Consider the following 25545-nt stretch of genomic DNA (forward strand, 5'->3'; position numbering starts at 1 on the left):
CGAGCGGTCTGGCCACAGGCATCATTCCGAGGTAGAGCACCTGAAACTTCTGAACCAACTCCGTCTTTGGTGTGGGGAATTCTGCCAATTCAACAATTCCACTTTATTTAGTAAATAAACATACAGCCATCTTCCCTCGCTACAGTGCGGTTCGAATTTCACAGCCTCGCTTTATCACGATTTTTCTAAAATATATGACGCGGTTTTGTGGTTGAATACGGCCTATTAGTTTAAAAAAATAATGCATATTTACATATATTTCACATAAATTTTGCTTAAATTATTTGGTCTGGAGTCAACAAGGGATTAACGTGTAGTACATTTAACCACACCAAATCAGCTCTATTGTGTTACTTTTATGAAAACTGCATAAATGATCCTGTTCCAGGTAACCAAAAACTCAGTGCTATTTATAACTTTATGCTGGTTTTGATTTATTTTTGTAATATTCTGCACCAAGGGTTGCTTCTGAGTGCGGATGAATAAAGATGCTACCTTGCAAAGGGAGGTCTAGTCCTGCCTGCATTCTGTCCTGGAGAGAGCCTCCTGCCAGTGCTTTGGCATTCTTTCGTTCAGTCATAATCTGAAAGAGGGAAGTGAAAGGGAAAAAAAGAAAAGAACAAGGAAATGACATTTTAGCACCATCTTAAGGTCAGATTTATACACAGTACACAGTACATACTCATTTCATCACCCACTATATAACTTTGAATAGTCGGTGTACACTGACAACTGCAAAGGGTATAGTTTGATAAGACTCTGTCACAAAGATGCTTCTTGACATGTGAAGGGTGTACTCATTCATTCATTCATTTTCTACCGCTTTTTCCTCACGAGGGTCGCGGGGGTGCTGGAGCCTATCCCAGCTGTCTTCGGGCGAGAGGCGGGGTACACCCTGGACTGGTGGCCAGCCAATCACAGGGCACATATAGACAAACAACCATTCACACTCACATTCATACCTATGGACAATTTGGAGTCGCCAATTAACCTAGCATGTTTTTGGAATGTGGGAGGAAACCGGAGTACCCGGAGAAAACCCACGCATGCACGGGGAGAACATGCAAACTCCACACGGTGGAATTGAACCCTGGTCTCCTAGCTGTGAGGTCTGCGCGCTAACCACTAAACCGCTGTGTCGCCCCTGTGAAGGGTGTACTGAATTTTATAATTATAATAATTATTCTGATTATACTGAATGGATTCATACGAATGTTTTTCTGGTGATGACTTACCCGGGAGCAGATCTCATGGAGGCTGGTGGCGATGGCTTTCGCTGGCGTGTCACAGCGGAAAACGTGACATTTTAGGATCCGTGTGTTTTTATCCCGTGCGACGTATGCAAAATCTCTGCAAGGAGAAATGACAATACCATCGTTAGCGGAATTTGGAACGTAGGGCATTAGAGCAACATGGAGTACAAATCTAAGAAAATGCAGATGTTGCTGTTCACAATCTCTGTTGTAGTTCATCTTAAAGGTGTTACATGGGGTTGAGATCAGGAGTCTGTGCAAATTATTCCACACCAAAATCATCAAAGAATGACTTTATTCACCTTGGGAACCGTAATCAGCCTTCCGCAGAAGCTGGAACCGTGTAATTCTACAAAATGTCTTTGGATGATAAATAATTCACATTGACAAAATACCTTTCTCCACATGTATGAAGTAACGGATTAACATGTCATAAAGATTCGCCACTTGTGGTGGTACTGACAGCACTTGAAGACAGATGAGAGATTAGCTGACCTTTATCTGTCTGATAAATACACACAGACACACACACACACACACACACACAAACACACAAGCACAAGTCGATGGACCCTTGGGATCGATAGCTCAGCGTGATGCAAGAAGGAGATGAACAGGGGGACAGCAGGGGACCTGAAGGCAATTTAACAGCGCTGAAAAGAGGAGATAAATAATGACAAGGATACAGGATGGACCCAAAATGAGAATATGCACATTGCAATAACCTCCTTGGAGCTTGACGTAAAAGGAAACACATATCTGCCTGTTAACAAGCATTCCTTGTCTAGCTCCTCTGGGATGCCCTCCTTATTGCATTCCTCGTTCTGTACACATATATATATATATGTATATGTATATATATGTGTGTGTGCATATCGTAGACAGAAAAGGATAGAGGTGGTCACCTTCATTTCCTACATGTCTACAATATGTGACTTCAAAGAGGGTGGAAAAGAACACAAGGAGGAAATGAAACAACAATAAATGATGCAGACAATGTAGAGATGCTGAAGAAGGAGAAGGAATGTGTTTACCTCTCTCTGCGTCCACGAGAGCCAGAAAGGAGGAGTGAGAAGGTTAGTAGAAGACAAGAGCAGTAACAGAAACACTCAAAGACCAATGCCGAGGCTTAAACATTTATCACATCGGGAATCAGTCCTTCGGTGTATGAATGTGCATGTATGGCAGTGCATTGTCTATTTGGGGTGTCACGAGACAGCCAACTCAAGAGACGAGACAATATTTTAATATAAATTTAAGAAAAGTACATTGAAAAAATATGACAACAAACTTTTATTACTGTCAGCATTTAAAAAAATAAACCAGTTATGATAATACAGGGGTGGCACGGTGGTCGAGTGGTTAGCGCCCAGACCTCACAGCTAGGAGACCAAGGTTCAATTCCACCCTCGGCTATCTCTGTGTGGAGTTTGTATGTTCCCCCCGTGCATGCGTGGGTTTTCTCCGGGTACTCCGGTTTCCTCCCACATTCCAAAAACATGCTCGGCTAATTGCCGACTTCAAATTGTCCATAGGTATGAATGTGAGTGTGAATGGTTGTTTGTCTATATGTGCCCTGTGATTGGCTGGCGACCAGTCCAGGGTGTACCCCGCCTCTCTCCCGAAGACAGCTGGGACCCTCGTGAGGAAAAAGCGGTAGAAAATGAATGAATGAATGATAATACAGCTTGATGAAATGAAAATTAAATAATGAAAAAACAGTATACCTTTAAAGTATTGGTATTAGTATTAGTAGCAAAAGTTTAGCTTTTTCTAGTTTCATTACGCCTTTTTGGTCTTTTTTTCCAACTTTAGGTGTTTTTTTGTTTATTTCTGCAATGAGCTACGTTCCATAGATGGTCCCTGCGCCACACTTTGGACACCGATGTATTTTTCGCCACACTTTGGACACCGATGTATGTTTCGCCAGAATGGCCAGTGTGCCCAAGCGCGGCCTTCTTGGCGTTGTTAGTCGAAAGCTGGGTTGCATTGTGGAGGGGATTTTACAGCTTCCAGATGTGCATTGCACGACCTTTCAGAGGTGGCACCCACTCCTGGTGGATAGTTCACCTTTTTGATTAATTAGTGAATAAATGCATGACGCAAGAAACACTTCAATGCACAAAAATACAAAAATAAATGCATTTTACAATACAATTACAATAAATATATTATTTCTAGGCTGGGAAAGGCTCCAGCACCCCCTGCGACCCTCGTGAGGAAAAGCGGTAGAAAATGAATGAGTGAATATTATTTCTGCACGGTGGACGAGTGGTTAGCGGGCAGGCCACAGAGCTAGGAGACGCCGACTTTGTGCGTGGGTTTCCTCCCACATTCCAAAAACATCTCCAAATTGTCCATAGGTATGAATGTGAGTGTGGTGTGAATGGTTGTTTTTCAAATAAATAGCTACTTGTCAATCACGCAGTCTAATGATGTAGGGCAGCGGTGTCGAAAGGTTTGACCCGGGGGCTAGTCAAGTCAAGTTCTTCTGGACTTAAGCCAGGCTGCACTTGAAAAGGTTGAGAAGATCGAAGAGGACCCTTTATCAACTCAAATCCAGTAGATTTTATTGAGATTTACTTCACACTTGGTACTATTTACAGGGGCTTGTCAAGTTGTTGTCAAGGATGATAACGTTTGAATCAAAGAGGAATAGTATTTAATTACTACTTGGACAAACACAGTTATATCTTGGAAACAACAATAATTGTCATTTGAATTGTGGCTTTTTGTTGTCCGCTAAATTTAACATTACCTTTACATACAGCCACCTTGCATCATATAATGCATGTCATAGGTAGTATATCATATAGGTCTCCATCCATCCATTTTCATCCATATTCTTATCCTCACTAGGGTCCCACCTATCTCAGTACACCCTGGACTGGTCGCCAGCCAATCACAGGGCACATATAGACAAACAACCATTCACACTCACATTCATACCTATGGACAATTTGGAGTCGCCAATTAACCTAGCATGTTTTTGGAATGTGGGAGGAAACCGGAGAACCCGGAGAAAACCCACGCATGCACGGGGAGAACATGCAAACTCCACACAGAACCGAACCCAGGTCTTCCAAATATCCTGACTGTGTTGCCTGCGTGCTAACCACACATATACGTAGGTCTCAAATAAGTCAATTTTGGATCATATTTGTATCAAAGAGTTGAAAGATGTGCATTTTTAGCATCATAATCGGCATAAAAATTCTCATACTGAATACTAGTACAGTCATGTAATGTTTATATTTTCTCTGGATTCTCCAATCAATCGACCACTGATAAATATCGGCTGATTTCCTTCGAAAAGCAGGTGATCAGCATACGCCGATGAATGCCTTGCAACGCCGAACATCTCTGGAAAGTATAACTGCAGCCTGCGCCTTTCATGATGCCTGTGTACTGTCTTAAAATAATAATAATATAATGAAAAATATGCCACAGTAAAAGAATATCTTATGGGGGGTAGCACGTTAAAAAGCGTAATTTAGCATGGCATTTGAAAAAACAAACACTTGCAAGGCTTGCGGTGCAGCATCAGTCAAATGGCAGGTCACGTTGCCGATGCTGGACACTCAGAGTCAGAAGGCTAATCAAATAACCCCAAAAAAAGAATTCAATAAGCAGCCTTTCTAAGCGGTGGAAGACCGGACAATGCACTCTCACATCCAAAGTCTCCTCAAAGAAGTTATCCTCCTCACCCAACAGCTACCTGTGGCCTGCAACTTTTTAGATATCTCATTATAGATCTCATTTCCACCAAAATCTCTTCATCTCATGCTTCAATGCTTCAGAAAATCAGTCTATAAGTTCTAATGACTTTAGCAGTTCATGAGCGGCATGGAGTCACTCATGTGCTGTTCCTGCACTCATGCACCCAGGCCAACATTCCAGTTCTTAGCTGCTTTTAAAGCATATTTTCCTTTATATAATATATACATAGTATTCTACATCCTGCAGGAGTCACTCTTAACAGTATACTGCAAAAACTACATGCTCATAGAATATCATCACTGGTCATAATATCTGTTACCAAACAACAAAACAAATCCAATACTCACATTGGTGTTCAATTTTTGAGAGTCCCCAACCTGCCTGCTGCAAAATCATGGAGTAGAAAGCAGACCTTCCCCTTTATTAGCCTCCATCCCCCTCTGCTCCCCTCCTTCAACCATATCCCCCTCCTCCTCCTAGTCTAACAATCTCCTCCCTGCCGCCTCTTCCTCCTTCTCATGTAAGAGTGAGATGTAGCTACCTCTCCAATGCTCACACTGAGTGGTTCATTTGTCTCATAAGGGGACTCTCACCTACAAGTGTAATGCATTGTAAAAGAGAGAAACAGAGAGATGCTTGACGCAACTAGTCTGCAGTATTGCGTATGTTGCCATGACAACGTGTCAAAACTCAAATAAGGGCTCTTTAATGAAACTGTGACACCATTTAACCAAAGTGCATGTTTTTGGGATGTAGGAGGAAGCCACAGGAATCCAATGCATGCATTGAAGAGAAGAGAATGCAGACTTCACAGAAAAATGTTCCAAAAGAGATTCAAACCTTCAGTCTCCTGATTGTGGCATGCAACCACCATACAACTAGTTTGTTGCCCAAAATAAAGCAAATGACGTTAAAGTGACCACACATGACCTATTATGCTCATTTTAGGCTCTTGGTATTGAGTTGCGGACTCCATTACAGCAGCTACACACAATTACCTGCACAGAGAGCTTTCTAGATCTTCCAGATTCTGTACCTCTTTCTGCAGTGTTTCCATGCACTTCCTGCTTCCAACCCAACCCAAACGGTCTGTTTAATTTACTCCACCCCAGGCACGCACACTGCGCTGTGATTGGTCACACTCCCAATTGCTTTTGAGGACTTCTGGATATGTGAGTCCACATTTACTAAGTGCAGGCAATCTGCAGTCCATATACGGAAGTTCGGCTCGCATCAACGTCAGTAGAACTTGTGAGAAAAAACTCGTGGAGAGGGTGAAGAGCCATCCCAAACTTCTTTTCAGGGCTTACTTCCATTTGCGCAAACCTCATTATCTGACACTTGTATTGTTTAAGACGAGAATACACAACATTGTAAGAACATTTATATGTCAGAAAAGTGGAAAAACCATAATAGGTTCTCTTTAATAAGAAGAACTTGAACTATGTCCAAGCAACCAGCCTCAATAGCATTAAAACAGGTGTTCAGAACATTCAGAGCGGTTCTCCCATTACTTATTAAAATATTATTCAACATAACAATTGATGGAGGTAGTGGCTCATCACATTCGTCTTTTTATATAAATTGGCAGATTGACTGAACTGTACTGTACTGCTAAGTTGAAACATAGCACAGTATAGTCTCTCTCTATGGTACACAACAGCACCCTCTACTGGTCAACCTACTGCATCACAAATGTGGATGTTTCCAGAACTGGCTGCAAGGTTTGTTTGGTGATAAAAAAAAAGGAGAAATGAGAGTCAAGGGCAAATGTTCTGTGGAGTGTTTCTTGGTAAATAAAAAGGTAATGCTCTCCGTCATGCCTTCCTTTGGAATGATGAATTAGAATCCCTCTGTCATTTATCAAACGCTATCCATGTCCATGCCTGTTAACATATCATTTGCCTCAACCGTGACCTTTTAGCTTGTGTGTATGTGTGGGAGCTACATCATTCATCACTGAAATATTTAAACACTTTTAATTAATTAATTCATTCATTTTCTACCGCTTTTCCTCATGAGGGTCGCAGGGGGTGCTGGAGCCTATCCCAGCTGTCTTCGGGCGTGAGGAGGGGTACACCCTGGACTGGTCGCCATATAGACAAACAACCATTCACACTCACATTCATACCTATGGACAATTTGGAGTCGCCACTTAACCTAGCATGTTTTTGGAATATGGGAGGAAACCGGAGTACCCGGGGAGAACACAGGGAGAACATGCAAACTCCACACAGAGATGGCCGAGGGTGGAATTGAACCCTGGTCTCCTAGCTGTAAGGTCTGCGCGCTAACCACTAGATTGCCGTGCCGCCGCTCGATATTATGTTATAATGAAAAAACATTTGCAGCTAAAACCAACCTGCCATTGTCTCGTCCAACACCCCAGACCCGGATACTGGCGATTGGCTGAGAGTGAAGAACGCTGCGGTCCATTGGGTCCACCAGGTTTAACATATTGTTCTCCAGCAACAGGTACATGTCCTTACCCTGTAAACATCAATACACACATACAGAGCATTTAGGTAGATATAAATAAACCAGGCTAAAGGGTAGGCCATGACTCCTACCATATCTTCTGTCAATCATCTTTAATTGTTATTTGTTAGTCATGAGTACCCATAGATTTACAATTGAACATCTGTTTAGTATGTGTGTTTTTTGCGATGAAGAATAGGGATCTACTGTATATATATATATTTTTTTAGTATCCCTATCAGTCCTAAGAAATGTTAACGGTGACCCCGGGAACACCATTCCTACTGTCTGGAAGCCTTCACCACATTGAGGAATAGGATGGAACAGGACCATATTGAGCTTCCTGACGATATGGTAATGGTAATGTTTTTTTTTCTCCTACTGTATATTATATATCTACTATATATTAAAAATGATCACCTCGCCCCAGATGCCGACTGTGTCTCGAATATCGTTCTTGCAGTAAGACAGCTGCCGGATGCAGTTGTTTACAGCCACACTGCTCTTCCCCGGTGTCAAGTCCTCCTCGGCCATCTCCACCCATCCCAGAGAGCGCACTGCAAAACACTAAAAGACACAAAAAAAAGGCAAAACACTTCATCCAAGCAATTACTGACCCATATTGTGTTGAGTAGATAATAAGAAGGCAAAAGGAACAGATGGAGTATATGAACTGTGTGCAAGTATGCACTGTGGTTGACCCAGTTTAAAAAGTAGAGCAATGTGTGTTATTTTTGGAACGCATGGTGCTCTCCATATTTTCTATGCATGGCTGTTTGTCACCTCTGTGAGGTGAGGTCTGGTGAGTGTCTAGCTCATCACATAACACACACATACACGCACGCGCACACAATATACAATATGCATACACGCTTGCAATGCATATGCACAGTCCATAGATACTACACTTACTTTAACTACTTTAGATAAGATAATAATGCCCAAACTGTACTGCAGCATACTCAAGTGTGTGATTATTATTAGACTAACACTCTTAATGTTTTCCTGCATGGTTTTCAGTTTTTTTTCTGTTTCAGGTTTTAATGTGATAGTTTAGCCAATATTTCATTGGTCTGTCTGGAAGTTGCGACGATTGACGCCTATAAAATCTGCCTAGCAACAAGTAGCAGCCCACATATTCATTCATTAATTTTCAACCTCTTATCCTCACCTCTCCGGCGGACGGGCACATATCTCAGGGCACATATAGACAAACAACCATTCACACTCCTACTGATGGACAATTTGAAGTCACCAATTAACGTGTTTTTGGAATGTGGGAGGAAACCGGACAACACGGAGAAAAAACCCACGCACACATGGGGAGAACATGTAAACTAGAAGCTAGGAGACCTTTGTTCGATCCCCCAAATTGTCCATAGGTATGAATGTGAGTGTGAATGGTTGTTTGTCTATATGTGCCCTGTGATTGGCTGGGGACCAGTCCAGGGTGTACTCCGCCTCTGGCCCGAAGACAGCTGGGATAGGCTCCAGCACGCCCCCGACCCTCATGAGGATAAGCGGTAGAAAATGAATGAATGAATGAATGGTCAAGTGGAAGCAGCTGCACTGCTCCTTCTTATCACTGAGGGGTGCTGTTGCATAACTCAACTGCAGCCAGCATGATACTGTAGATTTTACAAGCACCTTATGCTAAGAGTCCACTGGGTCGGCGCCAGTTGGTGCCAGTTTGCGCCAATGCAATTTGCTCTGGCGCCTAGTGTCGCCAATAAGGTGCCTAGTGGCATGCAGTGGTTCAAACTGCCTCCCAACTGGCTCGTGGTGACCCATAACGGTGGCAAAAATTCAGTTTGGCGGCAAGAAAATGTAACAATGTTTAAAATCTTCGTCGCACCGATTGCTTGATTCTTGTGGCCACCAAGTGGAACCAAATGTCGCAAACATTCCACCTATTGGAATCCACTGGAATGTAATGGCGCAAGCCAAATTGCGCCAAGAATGCTAGAAGTCCACTGGGCCGGCACCGAATAACAGCAACATGGCAACATGCTGAGCAAACATTAATTCGGCACCACAGCGAGCCACAACGTGCCAATCACATAATCTTTGGCACGAACTGGCACCAACTGGCGCCAGCCCAGTGGACTCCTAGCATTATTCACAACCTCTTTTAAAAAAAACTAACAAAAAAAAGCATTGTGATGTATTAATTACATTAGGTTTACCTTTGATTGAGGATCACTATTGGCACTGCTGGAATCATCTTCTTCCAAAGCTGGACGGTTTCTGAAATGCACATTAAAAACAGGTGTGGAATATATACGGTAACAACGCTCTTAGAGAATTAGCAGTGAGGTATCGCTGTTGCAACCATTAGCTGCATTCTACCAGACCAGTCATTACACTAACAGGCACCCATTTCCTGATTGGGAGAGACCATTTCCTGCATTGTCGGAAGTTATTTAGCACTGATTAAACATCAGATTGGAAAAACTAAAGTAATTAAGTAGGAAGAGATACAGAAACTGTGACAGTCAAAGTTATTTTACCTTAACTTCAGTGATGCGTAGCGCAGTGTTGCACCCTCAAACTCCTTTAAACTGGGGTCAGGGTTCACCGTGGCAGCCTGCAAGTCCTGGTGCAAGTAAGCAGTATATTAGTCAGAATGCAGAGGGAAAACAACCAACACACTGAAGACCTCAAAGCCCCTTTCACACATGGAACCACTAATATTGTGTGGCAAGGTCAGTGGCTTCCACCAGTATGCTTAATTAGAAGAACTGCACACATGGACCACATAGACTAGGGGATGAAGTAAGTAACTACTATGTTCGGTGGGGTAGCTAACATAAGACAAAAGTGGGTCATGATGGCCGTGGGAAAATGTGTGTCTCCCGTTAAGAATAAAGCCCAGATCTTGACCAAAACCTCCACCTTCATGTAGTTCATATTACCTTCATATTACTGTTATTATACGTATATTGTCACATCCATACTGTGCATACTGTTTATAATCTGTATAATCTACAATAGCCATATTATAATCACTGTATTATAGTCACAGCCTGTTATAGTTTGTACATAGGTCTGTCCATTTACAGCTCTATTGTATTTCTACATTTACTTACTACTAAGGTACTTATAAAATTGCACTTCTGGTTGGATGCTAACTGCATTTTGTTGCCCTGTACAAGTGACATGAGCAATAACAATAAAGTTGAATCTAATCTAATCTAATCTAGTACTCAGGGGCAATATAGGAGATGAAAACAAATGCTATGAATTATGAATTAAAGATGATTTAAAGACAGTTATGATTCTTTTTCATCTGGACAAGTTAAGTACTGTTATTTATTTGCTGATTTTAAGAAGGTTTCAGTGTGTGGTACACCCAATTATTAATGGGGCCATGTTGTCCACAAAATAACTACAGTAAAGTCTCGTTATATCGATATTGTTGATATACTATGATATTGACATTGTTCTATACTATAGAACAATGTCGAGCAGCTTAAATCAATCTTTGCTTAAGGATTTCAATACCAAAAAAGAACACGGCGAACGGCTGCTTCCAGTCAACTTTATTTTTCACACTTCCACCACCAGAGCACAGCACACACACCGATTCCCGCACTTCCTGGTTCACAGGTCATACTCAACCCGCTCCACATAGCTGGCCAAACACATGCCTGCAACAGAAGAACCAACTGCGTTCGTGGTTTCTCTCGTGTGTATAGAATAAAAAGATATCTGAATACAACACAATTAAATACATGTATTTGTACGCTTGTGTCTTCGTTGGAATAGGTGTGTGTGCTATGTCAGTTGGTTCTTCTGTTGCAGGCATGTGTTTGGCCAGCTATGTGGGGCGGGTTGAGCATGACCTGTGAACCAGGAAGTGCGGGAATCGGTGTGTGTGCTGCGCTCTGGTGGTGGAAGTGTGTTCTTTTTTGGTATTGAAATCCTTAAGCAAAGATTGATTTAAGCTGCTTTTGTATCGATATAAGCAGACCAAATTGGCTGGCGGGAGATGAAAAGGGCATCGTAGTAACCGGATTATCATAATAACCGGGTATCGTACTAACGGAATTAATTATATCATAAAAGACTAGAAATTTGCCGGGAAATGAAAATAGTATCGTAATAAGCAGTAATTCGTTATAACCGATATCGATATAACGAGACTTTACTGTAATTGTTTTTCAGCAAAGCTAACTAGTCTCTGAGCCAGTTTCGTGTAATTCCCTCTTCAAAAAAAAAACATGGATGTATGCATGTGGGAGAGGAGCTGAAAGGACACAAAGCTGTCACAAACTGTAAAACACTCATCCAAAGTGCCTAACGGAGTAGTGCCCTGGATGGATGGGTGGATGGATAGATGGATGGAGCAATGGCAGTGGTGCGTTATGTGCAACAGGACATGCTCAGTCATCAAGCAAAGAAGGTTCTCATGTAGCATATGTACACATATTGTATATTCAGGTCTAGCAGCAGCAGGAAGTGTGAGTGAATCAACAAGAAAGACACAAGTTAAAGTGTGTTGCTGTAGGCGGGAGATGCTGCGCCACAATGCTGCACTCGACTTGGTTGATGTTAAAGCATCGGCCATTCATGCTTTTTGCAGTTAATTTAGGAGCATGTAATGCATAGTTGATGCACACATTGACAGCTTGGGATGGCGATCGGCTGGCTGGATGCATCATCATACTTGCCTTCCACACCTCACTATCAATCTTTCCGCCAAAATCACTCCACATCTGTCTCTACGAATGTCGTTTTAAAGTGCACATATAGTCGGGGGGTCGAGGGGAGAGAGACAGAACAAGGTTAGCCAGCTAGCTCACTGCACACTGGTGTTTGTTACAATGAGGAGCAACTGAAGAATGAAATAAAATTTAGCTGCAAAAATGTTTTCTTGCTCCTATTGAACAGTCACCTTCCCGTTAAGAATCTACCGATTCTTGATTAGTAAAATATACTTGGCAATCAGCATGGACTTTTGGGTCGGTGATTTGATTGATTATAAAGAGCCAAAGGAGAAATAAGGAGAGGAACTCACCTTGTCTTTGTCGTCTTGATGCTGGGGAGTACACTCTTGATCAGACATTCCCTGGAGCGATGTGGATCGAGGCTGGACAAGGACAGACACAGAATATAACGTGGGACAAGCCACTTATTTAATCAATATATCAATCACATGTTGTGATAGATGCTTTTTTCCCATTATTTCCTTATGACATTTTAGAAAATGTTATGCTTTTTTGTGTCAACGTGTGGGAAAGGCCCCTTTCTGCTCCAGAGTACAAAATTATGTCCAAAACGGAATGTTTGGATGTTTTTGGTGGGTTGGCTACCTTGTCCTCCCCATCATACAATCAATTGGGTCCCTATAACACAGCTTAATACAGTATAAACTGTAAGAATCACAATAGAAAAGTGAAATAAATGGTGTAAAAAACTGCCAAATAAAATGTAATTTGTAATTGATCTTTGCCCCCAAGATGCTGGTAGACAATCAAATGGATTACTATTCTCATCAATTAGTACTGTACTTGCGAGATACTGAGGAAACAGTAACTGCTTCTTTGGCAGAAGCTAGTCAGAAGCTATAAGGGAAATCACAACGTCATTACTCGATATAACAGATGGAAGGATAAAATCATCACACAGCAACCTAACCCTCAAAAGGTAGCTAAGAAATATACAATAATATCCCAATTATACCCAGTGATTGGCTGGTGACCAGTCCAGGGTGTACCCCGCCTCTCGGCCAAAGACAGCTGGGATAGGCTCCAGCATGTCTGCGACCCTCGTGAGGATAAGCGGTATGGAAAATGAATTAATGAATCCCAAATATACAATAATTTCCCAAAATGCATTTCTTCCTAGTAGAGCAATCCGTTGGCCAACTGCTTTACTGGGAAGAAATGCATTATGGGAAATGATTGTAGTTGCTGAGTGATGATTTCAGCCTTCTATCCAAGATGACACCGTGACTCCACAAGGCATGAAGACTGCTCAGTAAGCACTGCAAACATGTAAACATTGTGGTACACATACACAACAATGGACGCGCGGTGGTACGACGGGACGGAAATGCCGAGATTTTTTTTCGAGATACTGAGAGATTGTGATTCTGATTTTTTTTTGAGGAGGCATTTTTGTGATGCAAATGTAACGCAATGTAACCCTCTACCTGCCTGCATGCACAACCAAAACTTTAAATTATTGTTATTTATTCTAAATTATTTAAATTATTTGTACAAATTACTGTTTACGCTGTACATTGTTGTTCATATTTGATGTAATCTATTTATTCTCCACATTATTATTTATTATTACACGGGAATTAGGCAACAACATTTCGTTGGCAATTTCACTGCTGTGTTATTGTGCAATGACAATAAAGAAAGTCTATCCATCCATCTATCTATCTATCCATCCATCCATCCATCCATCCATCCATCCATCCATCCATCCATCCATCCATCCATCCATCCATCCATCCATCCATCCATCCATCCATCCATCCATCCATCCATCCATCCATCCATCTATCTATCTATCTATCTATCTATCTATCTATCTATATTCTTATGGGAAGCTAAACTTTTTACCAAATAACCGGATGTCCCTCATCACCAAAATGTGACCAGAAGTCGGCTCAATGGACGAAGTGGGAGTTAAGTCATCGTTGATGCACTACACTGCTGATGGGGATGTCATACAACTTCATGTAAAAAAATTCAAACGATCCCTTTAAGATTATATTGTCTCCCTAAAGAAACACGTTAAAGGTCTCATCTTATATTCTAATGAATACACTGTATTGCTTCAAAAAAATGTTTCCAATGTACGATATGAACACATTGAGAAACAAGCCAGATGGATATACTTGGCCCATCTATATGCCAACATCACTCATTTCTATCTAAGTCAATATTTTATCAACAGGACGCTCGTCAACATCAATCTACTTTCCTCTTTGTGTCTATCCATCATTCTGCATGACTGACTGATTGATCGCCTCGCTCTTCCTCTACGACTTCACAAGATTATATTGACAGATCTCTCTGCCTCGCTCCCATTGCTCGCCTGTCTTGTTAGGATGCTCCTTGTGTCAAGAATATAGATCACATCACATGTCATGAAGATAAATTGTCATGCTGTGTTCATTCATGCTTTGTCTCTGAAAAGTAACAAAAAAACGGTGTGGTTACTTACAAAGTAGCAGCTGTTGACAAATCCACATGTGGGCAGGATGTGTTCATGGAGAGGCTCCACAGAGCTGTCAGAGGTGGTGCTGCCCGAGCGAGTGGAGCCTCTGAAGAAGACCTCAGCCTGACATGACTACGCACACAAACACGGTGGTAAGATGTCAGGAACACTGGAGTGGGCTAGTTATTTATCAGCACTTATTTCATTCATTCATTCATTTTCTACCGCTTTTTCCTCACGAGGGTCGCGGGGGTGCTGGAGCCTATCCCAGCTGTCTTTGGGCTACAGGCGGGGTACACCCTGGACTGGTGGCCAGCCAATCACAGGGCACATATAGACAAACAACCATTCACACTCACATTCATACTTATGGACAATTTGGAGTCGCTAATTAACCTAGCATGTTTTTGGAATGTGGGAGGAAACCGGAGTACCCGGAAAAAACCCACGCATGCACGGGGAGAACATGCAAACTCCACACAGAGATGGCCGAGGGTGGAATTGAACCCTGGTCTCCTAGCTGTGAGGTCTGCGCGCTAACCACTGGACCGCCATGCCGCCCTAGAAATAATATTCATTCATTCATTTTCTACCGCCTTTCCTCACGAGGGTCGCGGGGGTGCTGGAGCCTATCCCAGCTGTCTTTGGGCTACAGGCGGGGTACACCCTGGACTGGTGTGCCAGCCAATCACAGCGCACATATAGACAAACAACCATTCACACTCACATTCATACCTATGGACAATTTGGAGTCGCTAATTAACCCAGCATGTTTTTGGAATGTGGGAGGAAACCGGAGTGCCCGTAGAAAACCCAGGGTGGCCGAGGGTGGGATTGAACCCTGGCAGCACTTATTAATCAGACACAATTTTGCATGTCCGAAAAATGGCACAGACAACACAGTATGTATCACCCTTTTTTGCATTGCGGAGTAGAAGATTTGCACAAACTCATGTGAAAAAAAAATTTGCATCAACACGGCATCATAAAGCAACTTTTCATACATGTTTTTGTCTCTCACCTCTTGGTCAGGAGTGGGGGAAGGGCTGAGCGAGCCCAGCGACTGTTTACGTGGTGGTTGAGCGCTTGTGTGGTCACCCGGCGCCTGGAGCTCTGTCTCTCTGGGGGCTGCAGGGTGGGCGGCGGCGGGCCTCTCCCACTGGGTAGCGCCTGTGGGAATGTGCCAGTAGTAGATACCGGCCATGTCCGTGATCTTCTTCCATCCAGGAGGCAGATCGGGGTCGGTTTGGAATGATTGTTCATTCCAGATATCTGGAATGAAAAGGGAAGAAGTTACTTACGTAGATGCAATTTGGGCATACAAGTGAATTAATGTACTTTTCAAAATAAATCATAAAATAAGCCCATCTCATTAAATAATTCAGAACATAAAAAGTGGAGCCTCGGGTCCCCCAAAAGTGCTGCTAGGAAACAGAAAGCGCACAGAAGAGAGCAAAAAGGAAACATAAGCAAGATTACTGCTGGAAAAGCTTAGCACTGTAACTTTCTTGTGTAATAAGCGCTGAATTTCTTTCCATTTGTGAAAACCTGCCAAAATAATCCAAAGAGAAATGACATCATTTCAGCATGTGCAGCAGAGACCATCTGCTTTTTTTGGTTGTTGTTTATTTTTGTTTTTTTTTGATGACGTTTTTGAAACGTTGTCTTGATTCATTGCAGATGACAGCACTGGCTCTGAATTTACACCGAGATTTAAACATCCCAATAGCATAACGACATCCCAGCACAGCAACAACACGCAGCAGATGGTGAATTCAATTTATTGCACAGCAGCATATTTGAAGAAAAACAGAAAGTATACCAAGATGACATACACGCATACTGTATGCGGTGTGAAGATGAAATAGAAACTTTAAATCGATATTACTGCTCTCACTTGTCTACTTAATGTCTTCTCTTCCTGAAAGTAGCAAAGAACGTTTACACACTCGTAGCTGCTTTTATAGCATTTTGGGTTGAGTTGTTAAAAAGACGGTAAAATCCTACTGTATGTATTAATTTTACGATGCAATGGAACGTTGGTAGGCGTGTTTTTCCATCACAATTTTGCCTTGATTTGCATGCATTTTTTGGTTAGCATATAGTTTGGCACACAACTTTAATTTAAAGCTATTTAATTCAAGAAATAACTCATGGCAAAACAGGACGGTGGCGTCTGTGTTGTTCTCGCTGTCACATTGTGTCAAGTCAAGTGAGGAATCAAGTCTACAATTAAGCTAAAAATAACCTTAAATGTTAATTTATCCCTTTCATTCATCATTTATATGTACTTATCTTCTTCTTTTTCTTTGGGCTTTTCCCTTCAGGGGTCGCCATAGCAAACCAATCTCCTCCATCCAACCCGGTCGTCTGCTTCTGTCTCTCACACACCGACTACCCTCATGTCCTCCTTCACTACATCAATAAACCTCCTCTTTGGTCTTAATCTACGCCTCCTACCTGGCAACTCTAAACGCAGCATCCTTGTACCAATATATTCACTATCTCTCCTCTGGACATGTCCCAACCATCTCAGCCTGGCCTCTCTGACTTTATCTCCAAGGGCTCTAACATGTAATGTCCCTCTGATGTACTCGTTCCTGATCCTCTCTATCCTGGTCACTCCCAATGTGAACCTCAGCATCCTCATCTCTGCTACCTTCAGTTCTGGTTCCTGTTTTTTTCTCAGTGGCACTGTCTCTGGACTAAACACCATTGCTGGTCTCACCACAGTTTTGTAATTTGTATGTATTTATATGAATTTCAAACTGTTGTATGCACGTAAAAATATAATTACATATTTGGCTTTCTGGAACGGATTGGTTGGATTTATACTACATTTCATTTCTGTTAGTGTCGGACCTTCTGGAATTGATTAATGACACTAACGAAGGTTCCAGTGTACTAGTTTGTTGATGGTCGGAATTTGCAGTAGTGCCAGATAAGCTAATCAAAATATTAGACCTCACAGATAACTCACAGAATGATGCAGGGCACCTCAACGATGGATGTCTTTCAATTATGCAGGTGTACCTATTGTTGTGACTGGTAGATGTAAACTGTGAGGTTAAGCTGGATTGAGAAAGAGAGAGAGCATGCGAGAGCATGTTAGAGCAAGGAGAGTCTTTAATGTGCTGACCGTGCTGATGAAACGCAGCCAGAGGGGCCGTCGTCACGACAGCAGGTGATATGTCATCGTGATGGCCCTGTCGGTCTGGGCTCAGATGAAATGTGGACACATGCTTGTGCACACAAACCGGTGTGTTCACTTAAGTTAGTGGTCTTAAAGCATGAGAAATCACTCAAGGCTGGATAAAAGGTGCACATGTTCTTGACACGTGTAACCATGTCTTGGTGGTGAAGACCGTACATTGGGGGGCAGGGGGTGCGTTCAAAGCCATCTCATAAAGTCCAGATGAAGCGGAATGGAACATGGCACAGTCAGGTTGGTTGGTTTGAATGAATGTTACCCATATTTACTGAAATATGAGATGACCCTGTTTAGAAGATGACCCCTCTTTTTCAAGACCCATTTTTCAGAGCCCAAATTATTAAGGACTACAGGACTAGCATTCAACTGAATATAAAAGCTATGTTGTTTCTTTATGACTCGATGCCCAACCCCATTGATAACACTGTTTTATAATTATATTAAAACGATCCTGTTTGCCAACTTGCGTGACCATTCAGACACTACTTCTCTGGGTCACTGGTGTGTGAGTGACAGGAAAAAAAGCTCTGACTTGTTTGACTCCACCTGCTGGTTTGCATGCACACATCTCAAAACAACTTGACAAACAAAAGGTTTTACTCGGGAAAAAATACAATCTTATGTTATCTTATCAGGCCACACAGCCAAGAGACCTAGGTTCGATTCCCCACTCTGGCATCTCTGTGTGGAGTTTGCATGTTCTCCCCGTGCATGTGTGGGTTTTCTCCAGGTACTCCGGTTTCCTCCCCCATTCCAAAAACATGCTAGGTTAATTGGCGACTCCAAATTGTCCATAGGTATGAATGTGAGTGTGAATGGTTGTTTGTCTATATGTGCCCTGTGATTGGCTGGCGACCAGTCCAGGGTGTACCCCGCCTCTCGTCCGAAGACAGCTGGAATAGGCTCCAGCATGCCCGCGACCCTCGTGAGGATAAGCAGTATCATACATATCGCTCACCATTTGCATTTGAGTTGATCCCAGAGTTGTTGGGTAGGCTTCATCTACACCAGACTCATCCATGTATGCCTTTATTATGCAATTAAAGTCAAACCCTCAGGTGTACTGAGTATTGCCTCATAAAATGAAGGACAACCATGACTTACGACAGACCAGACCTCCAAACGTCTATCGTATTAAATTACTCACTCTCTGCCTTCGAATAAGAACTTCCTGTAGAAGTCTATTTCAATGCTCTTGCAGACTATTACAAGGATGACCTTAATGGAAACTAATGACGCTCAGATGATGTGTGATTATGCACACACACACACACACACACAACAGTATCTCACAAAGTCCACCCCTCACAATTCAGCAAGAATTTTATTATATCTTCTTAAGGGACAAAATGGAAAGTAAGCATTGATTTAAATTTAAGTAGTCAGTGTACAGCTTGCAAATCATTATAGATTTACTATCCTGTGAAAACACAAAGCTCTATTTTCCAAATAGCCCCCCAAAGAAGTGAATATGTACTCTACACCACAAACATGAACACTGACTTGTGTCCAAAGTGTGAGCACCATTGTTGTCTAGCACTGCCTTGATCCTCTTGGGTGTGAAATTCATCAGCGGTGCACTGTTTTTTTTTACTGGAACCCTCTTCCACTCCTCCATGATGACATCACTGGAGGGTCTTAAGACACCTTGCATTTCTTCAAACTCCTGCCGCTTGAAGATACCCTTGTCGTCTGGGCGGTGTGTCTGGGCTCCTTATTTTGGGAAAATTTCCAAACGGCCCAGTTTCTCAAGAAATGGAATCCTGCCCTGCTTCAGTGTCACAGTATATGTTGGGAATTTTCCCATGCCAATCAGCTGTAGGTCCCCGGTGCCTGAGAGCACTCATGCACCCCCATACCACCACCATGCTTGACTGTATGCATGACACAATTATCTTAGTACTCACTTGTGTTGCCAGCTAACAGACAATAATAGTTGTGTTGAGTCATTTTCAGTCGTAGTAAAGCTTTACTACCATATAAGCCATACTCTAAAGCAAGGGTCTCAAACATGCGGCCCGCGGGCCAAATGTGGCCCACACAAGTTTGATATGGATGCTGTATGTTATCATGTACCCAGAAAAAAATTATTACGTTTGATTAATGTTCATGTTAAAGGTTAAATAACTGTTAATAGTTATCCTCCCTATCCGTGTGGAAGTGGTAAGTTTTGGGCTATTTAAGTTGAAAGGAAATAACTTGAAGGCTACTGTTTAGGTCGCTAGCTCTCTAGTTTGCGAGTTAGCATGTGTCTCAAGACCCTGCAGTTGCGCAATATGTTGTAAATAAAAAAAGTATAAATGTGACTATAGTCGTGTTTTGTCATGTCTACAGGGCTCTAATAATGCATTGTTGATTTTAATCTGAAAAAAATAATTTGTCTACCCAGCAACTATATGTGGTTTCTTAAGTTTTTATTATTTGCTGTTTTATTATTATATTTATTTATTACAGATTGATTGATTTTCTTTATTCTTGATTTGTTTATTTATTTTTCATCTTATTTTGTGCAGAAAAATAAAAAGGAAGATATTTGAGAACAGTGGAATGTTTTATCAGAGCTTTTATTGTAGAAAATCGGAACAAAATCACTGAAAAAGTTTGTATATTTTTCTGTTTTTAATAAATAAAATAGATTTTTCTGTTTTTAAAGGTTTTTTTGAAAACCTGATGCTGACCAGCCTTGCCCAGACCCTAGCTCCAGTGGCCCCCAGGTAAATTGAGTTTGAGACCCCTGCTCTAAAGTATATACAAGATTACTTTCCGTGGTATTGACCTTTGAGAAGATATGGTTGCAGAAATGCGAGGGTCGCACTCACTTTTGTGAGATCCTGTAAAGGGGCACTATATCAGAATTAGGCACTAGTGAATAATGACTTTATCAATAATACTGTATCAACAATGCAATGCAGTTGGATGAGTGAAAAGTGAGCATGTCTCATGCAAAATTAGGTCAAAGCATCTTGAAACTACAAGTGTCTGCAGAAGGAGTTCTGGTGTGAGATGAGCAGACAAGTGGATGTGGATTAAGGCACATTAACACTCAGGAGAGAGACTGACACTGAGAGCACCGACAGTCTATAGTCGAGGGCTGCATCGTGCTTTAAAGTTTGCACCGTCACCTTGTGGCAGGTGCCGTGCATATGGGTCATAGTATTAGGACATTGAGGCTATCAACTTTCATGTATAATCATTGTATTGTAGCAGAGTTGCTACAGTTAGCATGCAGCTCTGTGCTCCGAATTGAATATAAGGGGGAGGGGAGAGCTTCTGTCGCAAAAATGAAATAAAAAATAAATAAATACATGTTATGCTTGTGGAAAAGACACGCAGCCCTATACCACATGGGTCAGATCAATACACACTTATACTAACTGCATGCACGGAAATGCAGGAATAGCCTTGGCAATAAAACTTACACTGACACACACATGCACAGTTCAAAGTATAACCCACATGTCATACCACATATGCACACACACCTACCCTCGTAATTGACAATGACAATAGCCAGCATGTAGTCTTTCCCCAGCATCATTCTGTAGTTTGCCAGCTGCCTCATACAGCAAAAAAAAAAAAAAAAAACAGAGCTGATGCCAAACACACAACCCCAGACAGAGAGGAGAGAGGATGGGAGGAGTGTGTGGTGGTGGTGGTAGAGGGGGGGATGCATTGCAAAAGAGGAGACAAGAGAAGTGAGGGAGGGAGGACACGACGAAGGGGGAGAGAGATGGCAAAAGATGGAGGTTCTGTTTGCCTCCCGACGTCTTCCCTGCACGCTTGTTCTCACAAAAATGTTTTTTCTCAAATGTCTTTGCTTAATGTGGTTAGCTTAGCAATGCTTCGCTACTCTTTCGTGCTTTCGAAGGGAACGAAGAGCAATAATGAAGCCTAAAAATGCTGTTCTTTAAAGTCTGACAATCGTGATAACAGGGGCGGAAAAGTGGCTCGATATTCCAACTGGTGTTCATTTCTCTTGTGAATGTTACGGTCCATGTCTTCCGACCCCTTGCATAACTCTGCATAAGTGCATGTCTACGTGCATGTTAGTGCTTGCTGGCTTGTGTGTTTTGGCTCGCCGGTGCGAAAGCGCTGTCATACTGACCCTCGAAGCCGCAACATCCCGAGAGGAATCTGACACACACCTGGGAAAACAACATTGCTTTGTCAGCGTGAGAGTGGGCTGAAGAGGGGAAATATGGACAACTGTGTGGTAAATATCTATTAAGTTTAAAAAAAATGGCATAGCATTCTGCAGCAAAGCCTCCGAAAAACAATAAATCATAGAAGGGAAATATGCTTCCCTTTTGCTTTCCCTTCCATCAGTAATACACATATTGATCTAATGAAAAACGAATAATCCCTTTCACTCACACACAGCACATCTGCAATCTTTGCATATTTTAAAACCCCCAAAATTCTATTGTTAGCTAGCAAAGTAGGAATGTAATTGCTGTGTTCACTGCTGCATATGACAATAAATCTCTAGAAGGAATCATCATTTTGGAATGTCACTGAAACAAAAATCTGGAAATGCATTTTAAGTTGGTTTTAAAAACAACAACAAAACAACAAATCAAGTAGCTGGTACTCATTTTTAGGATTTTATGCAGATGTCTCCTAGTTATGAAGTACAGAAACCACAATTGCATCAAAATGCAATGTATGGAAAGCAAGAGGTGAACAAATGTAACAGTTACTGATTGTAAAAGTACCAGATGGAGGGGTAGGATTTAATAAGCTTTGCTTCTTCCTACTCCTTTTGGACATGTGAACTGTTAACTGATTATGTGATGCATTCAATTGTAATCTGATGTGTTCAAATGAAATAAAACCATTACCATTACCAAAATGTTCTTTCATAGCAAGTTAACAACAAAAAAACGGTGTATCCTCCAGTACAAGGGGCTGGAGGTTAAGTGATAAAATTCATAATACTGACTTTTAGTGGCCATCCACATGGAAAAGTTTTCAGGTCTAAACAACGACAGTCTAAAGGTTTTTTAATGGCTTCCAGAGCAGGAAAATCTGAAAACGCTGACTTGTCGTTTCTGTATGGACAAGCAATCCGCTCTGCCGCTCATTCATCCACCGTACTATGCCCAGAAGTGAGCTTTGATGACAAGCCAACATAATATCTGAATATTTTGAGTGTCATGACTCACCGCAGTGGACTTTTATCCTGGTATTTTCTTGTCTTATACTCCCATGTAATTCCACTTTGTAAGTCTAGATGAGCCTTGGAAAGCGGAAGATAACGGACTTATGCACATGCGTTTGTTCTTTTTCTATGGTTTGGTGTCACATGGTTTTCTCCGTGTACCTGTTCACAGCGCCACATGTAATGGTAATGGTTTTATTTCATTTAAACATGCATCAGATTACAATTGAATGCATCACATAATCAGTTCACAGTTCCACATGTCCAAAAGGAGTAGGAAGACGCAAATCTTATTAAATCCTACCCTTCCATCTGGTACTTTTACAATTAGTAACTCTTACATTTGTTCACTTCCTGCTTTCATAATACAGTTTAAGGTTTTTTGTTTTTTTTTTCACACATGTAGGTGTGTCTTGGTATTACAGCATTTCACTCAGTTATCTGTTCCCATTTGGATGCGACAATTTACTAATCCGGTTCAGTGTGGATACAACTTTTTTTTCAACCTGCAAAAAAAAAATACTACCAAGAACTACCAACTACCAAGTTTCCCTTAGATCAGTGGTTCTCAATGATTTTCTGTCTTGTCCCCACTTAGAAAGTGATAATATCTATTACTGTACAGACTCAAACTTGAAACTGAAACCAGCAAAATGCAACAAAATGGAGAGCAGTGAAGCATACAAGTGTATTCAAGGGTGCAGAGTATGACAATTTCATGGTAAATGGTCTTTCACTTGTATAACGCTCAAAGCGCTTGATCACTGTTAAAACATTTACCTACTAATGACGCAGCATTAGGAGCAACCAGAGGTTCAGTATCTTGCCCAAGGATACTTCAACATGATGACGACAGGATGGAGGATCAAACCCACAACCTTCACTCAGACACGCCGCCCCACAATTTTCATACATGTTGGTAAGTCTGGACTAATATTGAAAGTCCTCCATGCCCCTGCCTGACACCTCATGGGGGCCAATCCCATTATTGAGAAGAATTGCCTTACGTGTACAAAGAACCCCTAAAGACACAAGGGGGTAACTAGAGAGGCATTCTGGGAGAAATTAAGCAGCTATTTGGCCGCATTACTCAGACAGGCTGAAAGCTGCGCTCGTGTCAGAGGTCGGAGCGACCACTCCGAAGGAGATGCATGTACCTCGTAACAATAAGAGACTTTTTAAGCCCCAGTTGAAGGGAATGCCATTGGGAATTTTTTCACAAAGGTGAGAAACACGTGACTGCACCGACCTTTGGCAGGGGAAGGTGATCACAGAACTAACAGTACACATGAAACAGACATTTTTAGATACAGGAATCCTTACTGACGATAATGTCCACTGCAACCAGCAGAGGCATTGCTTCTGTAGTTCAGTCACAATTAAGTCTAGACAAGAAAACCATGACGTCAGCTGTAAGAAGTTAAGCAATATCTACAAAAATTATCTACTACATCCATAAACCTCCTAAACGCAGCATCCTTCTACCAATATATTCACTAACTCTCCTCTGGACATGTCCCAACCATCTCAGTCTGGCCTCTGTGACTTTATCTCTGAGGCCTTTAACATGTAATGTCCCTCTGATGTAATTGTTCCTGATCCTATCCATCCTGGTCACTCCCAATTCGAACCTCAGCATCCTCATCTCTGCTACCTCCAGCACCTCTCAGTGGTACTGTCTCTAGACCAGGGGTCAGCAACCCGCGGCTCCAGAGCCGCATGTGGCTCTCCAGCCTCTTTGTTGCGGCTCCCTTTGCAATGCTTGAATATTTTTTAGCACCCGTGTGGTGAAAATGCACGTCTTTGTTATGAGTTTACAAAAATCCAACTTTGTGTGAGACCATGAATGCATCCTGACTGAGTTCTGACTGGTGACTGAATGAGCAGACAGGATGCTATCCAGTTCTCTCTGACAGGTTAACATGAAGGGAAATGAGTAACACTTTGAGTTATTTGAGTTATTAATTATTATTAATGAGTTATTTGACGATTCTAAAAAATAAATTAGAGCTCATTTAAAAACAAAAGTTTATCTCCAGTACTAGCAAGAGTACTCCAACTCGTCTTTTTTTCCCCCTCCAATGTTGTTTTAAACATACAACGTTTTGCGGCTCCAGGCTATTTTTCTTTAGTGGGCAAGTGGGTGAAATGGCTCTTTTCATAGTAAAGGTTGCCGACCCCTGCTCTAGACCAAGCAACATCGCTGGTCCCCGGCCAACTCTTCCAGTTCCACAGAGAAGACACCTTCCCAGACCAGCTGCTAGACATAATCTCTCCAGTGTGTCCTAGGCCTACTGGGGCCTTCTTCCGGCTGGGAATGACCGGAACACCTCACCAGAGAGGCATCCAGACTAGAAGCCTGAGTCATCTGAACTGGCCCTATTCTGAGTCCCTTCCGGATGTTCCTCATCCAGTTTCTTAGGTTGAGTCGAGTCACCCCATGGAGGAAGGTGATTTTAGCCACTTGTCTCCACAATCTCGTTCTTTCCATCACGACTCAAAGCTCATGGTGGGAACATATATCGACTAGCTTTGCCGTCCGG

General features: G+C 42.0%; 1 protein-coding gene across 5 annotated transcripts in view; it reads right to left on the reverse strand.

Moving 5' to 3' along the window:
• apbb2b (amyloid beta (A4) precursor protein-binding, family B, member 2b) overlaps nt 1-25545 on the reverse strand; it is a 50591-nt gene that overhangs the window by 1982 nt on the left and 23064 nt on the right. For 3 of the 5 annotated variants that reach the window (XM_058046199.1, XM_058046197.1, XM_058046198.1), the window contains 11 exons: nt 15652-15902; nt 14637-14762; nt 12472-12543; nt 12125-12175; nt 9962-10047; nt 9638-9698; nt 7872-8018; nt 7336-7463; nt 1236-1350; nt 496-583; nt 1-81 (listed from right to left, as the gene is read on the reverse strand). In XM_058046199.1, coding sequence (XP_057902182.1) covers nt 1-81; nt 496-583; nt 1236-1350; nt 7336-7463; nt 7872-8018; nt 9638-9698; nt 9962-10047; nt 12125-12175; nt 12472-12543; nt 14637-14762; nt 15652-15902 — 1206 coding nt within the window. Of the gene's footprint in view, nt 82-495; nt 584-1235; nt 1351-7335; nt 7464-7871; nt 8019-9637; nt 9699-9961; nt 10048-12124; nt 12176-12471; nt 12544-14636; nt 14763-15651; nt 15903-21327; nt 21918-25545 lie in introns of those variants that run through there. The other 2 variants (XM_058046201.1, XM_058046200.1) reach the window with 2 other exon arrangements.

Source organism: Doryrhamphus excisus, chromosome 1, assembly GCF_030265055.1.
Source record: "Doryrhamphus excisus isolate RoL2022-K1 chromosome 1, RoL_Dexc_1.0, whole genome shotgun sequence".
NCBI lineage: Eukaryota > Metazoa > Chordata > Actinopteri > Syngnathiformes > Syngnathidae > Doryrhamphus > Doryrhamphus excisus.